Source organism: Erinaceus europaeus, chromosome 14, assembly GCF_950295315.1.
Source record: "Erinaceus europaeus chromosome 14, mEriEur2.1, whole genome shotgun sequence".
In the NCBI taxonomy this organism is placed as follows: domain Eukaryota; kingdom Metazoa; phylum Chordata; class Mammalia; order Eulipotyphla; family Erinaceidae; genus Erinaceus; species Erinaceus europaeus.
The window spans coordinates 5,907,486-5,913,485 of NC_080175.1; the positions used below are offsets into that span (position 1 = coordinate 5,907,486).

Genomic DNA, 6,000 nt, shown 5'->3' on the forward strand with positions numbered 1-6,000 from the left:
TGCTTCACCGAGCTGCCTCTTCTCCAGTTGCATCCACTTCATCCCAAAGGACATATATCTCATCTTTTTTTATTGCTGCATAATGCTCTGTTGAGGGGATGTCCCACAACTTTTGTATCCAGTTTTTGGCCATTTCCAGGTTTTTGCTACTGTGAATGATGCCACTTGAAATGGCTCAAGCTAAACTGTCGATAGGGCATATTTTATTGCTAAGTCTCTAAAACAAGGACGCTTTCTGACGGAACAGTTATGACATCACAGTTAAGAAAACCTGACACTCCACAGTGATGCAATGCTGTTTTCTAGTCTACAGACAAACCCAAACGCCATCACCCCAGTAGCATCCTTTCCATCCAGAGGAAAACTATGCATTTCTTGACCCAGAGTTCTACCCAGGGCCGGTTGTCATGCTACCTTTTCTGCAGAAGGCCAGCTGTTCTGTGGATGTTTCTAGATGTACAACTGTCGGGTGCTAGCGAGACTTAGACTCAGGTTACACAGTGTGGGCGGGAAACCACAGGCTGCGATGCCGTGTTCCTCTCGCACGGCTCTCTCAGGCCACAGCAGCACAGTGCTTGTCCCACTAGCTTGCTAACCCTGGTCTCTTGCTTAAGGTCATGCTTGCCAGAACTGTGCAGTATTCCTCCCTCCTCCTTCTTTTTAAAATTTATTTTAGGGAGTTGGGCAGGTTAAGCACACGCGGCGCAAAGCGCAAGGACCAGCGTAAGGATCCCGGTTCGAGCCCTCAGCTCGAACCCACCCAGCAGGGGAGTCGCTTCACAGGCGGTGAAGCAGGTCTGCAGGTGTCTGTCTTTCTCTCCCCCTCTCTGTCTTCCCCGCCTCTCTCCATTTCTCTCTGCCCTATCTAACAATGACATCAATAACAACAATAATAACTACAATAAAACAACAAGGGCAACAAAAGGGAAACTAAATAAATAAAATAAAAAATAAATAAAATTTATTTTAAAGAGAGAGACAGAGACCAGAGCCCTGCTCAGCTCTGGGTTATGGTGGTGCTGGGGATTGAACCTGAGACCTCAGAGCCCCAGGCCTGAGAGTGTCTTGCAGAACCATGATGCAGACTCCCCAGCCTTCCCCTTTCTCACTAGTGAGAGCACTGTGAGGATATACTGGGCCCTACATAACAACTGATTTCCCAGCAACACCCTCCCCACACAAGCCACTTTCCACTCGCTCTCCACCTCAGCTTGTCTTTAAGCAGAGCCCTGCTCTGCTCTGACTTATGGTGGTGCTGAGGAATGAACGTGGGCCCTCTGGTACCTCACACATGAAAGTCTGCTGCCCGCCAGTTGTGCTGAACATGGGGAGACTCTTGCCTGAAACCATCATTCCTATAGCAGCCGCAAATGCTGACTTTTCTGGCTGCGTTAATTCCTCCTTACAGACCAGCTGGGATTTTATGATGAGAAAAAAGCGTTTCCTTCCCCATTTAATCACGACTTGCTTCATGCTAGGGCTCGTTGCCATCCTATTATTTTGACGCTCAAATAGAGTTTTGACACACCCCATTATCCCCTCGGCTCCTTTCTCATTTTCGGTCACAGCTGTATGCTCTGGGCTGGCTCCGTCCCCACTCCGATGGCTGGCACCTCTCCAAGAGGCTCTGGTTCCTTTTACTTGAGCACGGCATTATGGCTGCTTTGGAGGGACAAGACTTGCCATTTCTTTAGTCAGCTATGCAGCTTTCTAATGATAAGTGAGAAGCAATACCTCTGTGAAGCTTTAATTTGTGCTTCTACAGCTATGAGTGACGCTGAATATATAGATAGATAGATATAGATGTCTAGATGTCCTGTCCTCACCAGGACAGAACTGAAGCCTCCAACAGAGCAGCAGGAGTTGGGCTTGAACCTGCAGGTGCCGGGCACACCAGGCATCCTCCCAGACACAGCTGGCAGCGTGCTAAGTATCTTCCCATGTGTGTTTACTGGTGACCTGAGCGGCTCCTAAGATTTCAGGGGATATTTCTGTAGACATACAGTGTAAATCACCACACCCTCCACAAAGTCTGGTGTCTGCCCTGATATGCCAAGGAACGGTTTCATGACCACTTTTCACAGGCTCACTTGCTTCAGTCTGTAGTCTATATTCCACATATGGGAGAAAGCATCCAGTAGCTGCTCTCCATCTCTCTCTCTCTCTCTCTCTCTCTCTCTGAATAAAAAGCTCTATTGGGCAGCACTGTGCTGGTGCCTTGCCCAGCCCCCAAAGGCTCTAGAGAATAAGCACACGTGTGGGAAGTGTACTCGACGTATTCTTCAGCCTATAGAAGGTTCAGGTCACAAGGTAAGTACACTGAGATCTTCAATCTTTGACTCTATTTGAGAAAGGATCAAGACATCTCACAAAGCAAGGAGATGAAGTGTCAATCTTAAACAGGCAAAGCAAATGTCAAGAGAGTGCTGCAAGAGAAGGCAGAGATACAGAGGCCCAAATGCTGACTTTTAGAGGCTACGTTCTTCCCACCCTCTGCTCCAAGGCCCCTTTGAGGAAATCTGTAAACAGAAGACTCTGGGTGTTTTTTTTGTTCTTTCAAGGTGAACTGTTGCTGGAAGTACACTTTTAAAATTTAAGATGGGGAGTTGGGCGGTAGCCCAGCAGGTTAAGTGCAGGTGGTGCAAAATGCAATGACTGTCGGTAAGGATCCCGGTTCGAGCCCCCGGCTCCCCACCTGCAGGGGAGTCGCTTCACAGGTGGTGAAGCAGGTCTGCAGGTGTCTTTCTCTCCCTCTCTCTGTCTTCCCCTCCTCTCTCCGTTTCTCTCTGTCCTATCCAACAACAAATGGCATCAGTAACAACAACAATACAAAAAAAAAAGGGCAACGAAAGGAATAAATAAAATATTTAAAAATTTTTTTTTAAATTTAAGATGTAGTTCTAGGCCTAGGTGAGAACTTAACTGCTACTCTTGAGCTTGAATGGAAGCAAGGACTTAGAGCAGAATTTCTTGAAAAGATTGCATATGTGGGTTTGTTTGTTTGTTTGGGGCAGTCTTCATTAGAAAACAACTTCTATAGGGCCAGGTGGTAAAAATTACAGTAGACTAGGGTGATATAAATACTCATAAAACAGTTCATAGGTTTGTATTCTGTTTTTTTTTGTTTTTTTTTATTAGCTACCAGGGTCATTGCAGAGGCTTGGTGCCTGCAAAATGGATCCTACATTTTTCCTTCCCCTTATTTGATAGGATAGAGAGAGAAACTGAGGTGAAAGGGGCATAGAGAGGGACAGAGAGAGACTCACCGACACACAGAAACACTGGTAGAACTTGCTTCACATCTTGTGAAGCTGCCCCCTGAAGATGGGGAGCAGAGGCTGGGCCATGGGCCCTTGCACACAGAACGTGTGTTGTCTACCAGGTGGGTCTCTGTGGCGGCCCGGAGCACCAGGTCTTTGTGACTGAGTGACCCAAGTGCTGCCTGAAGTCATGTGCTTTCTGTATGCGCTCTTGAAATTGTCCATTGGTGTTGGTCTGCTTCTAAACTCTGCTTCTAAGACTCCTTCTGTTTCTTTGGTTTAATCCCCCCTATTTAACACTATATTCTATTTACATAACCACTGTTAACTAAGCACCACCCTGCCTCCAGGGCATTGGCTTAATCCTCACTGTTTTGCATGCTTTTTCCTTCTCCCCACCCCCTATCCTACGTACATCCTCTTAGGACCAGACACTTCCGCCTCAGGATATATAAGGACAGGATTGTGATTAGGGAGAGCTTAGATTGCACTGCGTTCCACATGAATAAAGACTGAACTGAGTACCAACTCAGCCATGAGTCCCTGGTCGTCTCTCTCTCCCGCCTGCGAAGCTAGCCTGGCACGTTGGTAGTTTGGTTAAATGGATGACTAAGAAATGTTTAATGACCATTTGTAATCTAATTTAGCCAACTATATTTAAATCCTAAAGTCCTTTGCTATATATAGAAGTTATTATTTTACTCTCATGTTTTTACCGATATATTTCATGTTCAGAGAAATTAATGGAAGATTTGGACTCTAGACTACAAGGTTATCATAAGACCAAGCTAGGTAAGAATTCTCAGTGTTCTTAGAGAAGCTAGATTAATTACATGGGCCAAAATGAACTAAAAAAATTTTTTTTTTAAATTAAGATGTAGCTAACAAAAATACATTGACCAGAAGCACCACAGCAAAACAAATAAAAATACAAAAACAAGCAAATGAGCTGTATTTACCTCTCGAAACCAAATTTTAATTATTTAAAAACTAGAAAACAGGATAAGAAAAATATGTATATATAAGTATTTGTGTAGCAGTTCTCAAGTATTTTTCAAACAACATCCATGGCACAGCAACCTACCAGTTCAGATTTGAAGTAGCCTATTGTGTTCTCATCCAACTGAAAATATCTTCTCTTCCAGTTTCTCATCTAGCAGAGATGAACACAGGCATGAGACTTCTGTGTCTAAGAACGCCAAATGTTAATGTCCACTTCATAATTCTGCTATGGTCCCACAATCAGAAACTTCAAAACTTCACAATATGAAGGTATATGAAACTTTAGCTTTCACTATTTAAGTCTTGAACAAGCTCTTTCAGTTTTTCTTATATAATATGCTTTAACAGTTACCCCTCAAAAAAAAAAAAAGTGTCTCCCCATCCTCCACCTCCAAAGCAATCAGCTATCACAGCTGAAGGGCACGCACAGGAAATGTCATTAAACCACATCAAGTTTCTCCATCTGTAAAAATGCTTATGCCTCTCTATAAGTGCTTTTACTTTGCAGCAAAGCAACAAGTACTTAATAAAGCAAACCTACTTGGAGCAAAAAAATTTCTTCGGTCAATAAAACAATTTTTGTGCAAGGACATCAGTGTCTCTAAGAGTTGGTATTTCAAACTTAACGATAAGACAAAAAGAATGTGTCCTTTAAAGCTGTAATTAATGCCAGAGTGAGTCACAGCCTGAGAATGCTGACTTTACTCTAGGACATGCTATGGTCAGAAACATCCAGCCCTCAACTTCATTTGCCTTGTCGAAAGAATGTCAAACAATTAGGGTTTTACTAAAAGACCTTTCGGCTGACCTAAGCTAAGCGGAATGGTTGTAAAGTGGTGAAAAGTAAAGCAGAACTGTAATAGAGTTTTAAGTATTTCTTTATCCACTGAAAATTTATTTTCTTCTCAAACTTAAAAATGTTTATTCTCTTATGAAATTAGAGGTTTAATTAACTCACTTAAGAAAGATTATTTCAATTCTGAAAACATACTTTGGAAGCCAGGATTACGGGGGCACTTCCTTGCTCTTCTTCTAACCCCCGACAGTGGCTCTGGCTAATGGAGCAGCTCTGGGCTAACCCGTAACAGCTCTTACTAAGGCTGAGAGCGCTCTGTCTCTGCCTCTCTCTCTTCTTTACCCCTTTCAGAGACAAACCCTGGAGGGCAGGTTACATAATATGCTTTTTCTCACAAAGAAACTGAAAACCTGAGAAGTTAGCAAGTGGCCCAAGGCTAACAGCTCTCAGCTGAGGTCAGCACAGCACCAAGTCCAGAGAGAGGAAGAGAACGAGAGCGAGAGAGCGAGAGCGAGAGAGAGAGAGAGCGAGAGCGAGAGAGAGAGCAAGAGAGAGAGAGCGAGAGAGCAAGAGAGAGAGAGAGAGAGAGCAAGAGAGAGAGAGCGAGAGAGAGAGAGCGAGAGAGAGAGCGAGAGAGAGAGAGCGAGAGAGAGAGAGAGTGAGAGAGCGAGAGAGCGAGAGAGAGCGAGAGAGAGAGAGAGAGCGAGAGAGAGAGAGAGAGAGAGAGAGCGAGAGAGAGAGCGAGAGAGAGAGCGAGAGAGAGAGCGAGAGAGAGCGAGAGAGAGAGAGAGCGAGAGAGAGAGAGAGAGAGAGAGAGAGAGCGAGAGAGCGAGAGAGCGAGAGAGAGAGAGAGAGAGAGCGAGAGAGAGAGCGAGAGAGAGAGAGAGCGAGAGGAGAGAGAGAGAGCGAGAGAGAGAGAGAGAGCGAGAGAGAGAGAGCGAG

General features: G+C 44.7%; 1 protein-coding gene across 4 annotated transcripts in view; it reads right to left on the bottom strand.

The window, feature by feature from the left end:
* Window positions 1-6,000, bottom strand: part of PLEKHA1 (pleckstrin homology domain containing A1) — a 67,023-nt gene that overhangs the window by 9,362 nt on the left and 51,661 nt on the right. For all 4 annotated transcript variants that reach the window (XM_060171139.1, XM_060171138.1, XM_060171137.1 and 1 more), the window contains one exon: window positions 4,345-4,413. In XM_060171139.1, coding sequence (XP_060027122.1) covers window positions 4,345-4,413 — 69 coding nt within the window. The remainder of the gene's footprint in view (window positions 1-4,344; window positions 4,414-6,000) is intronic.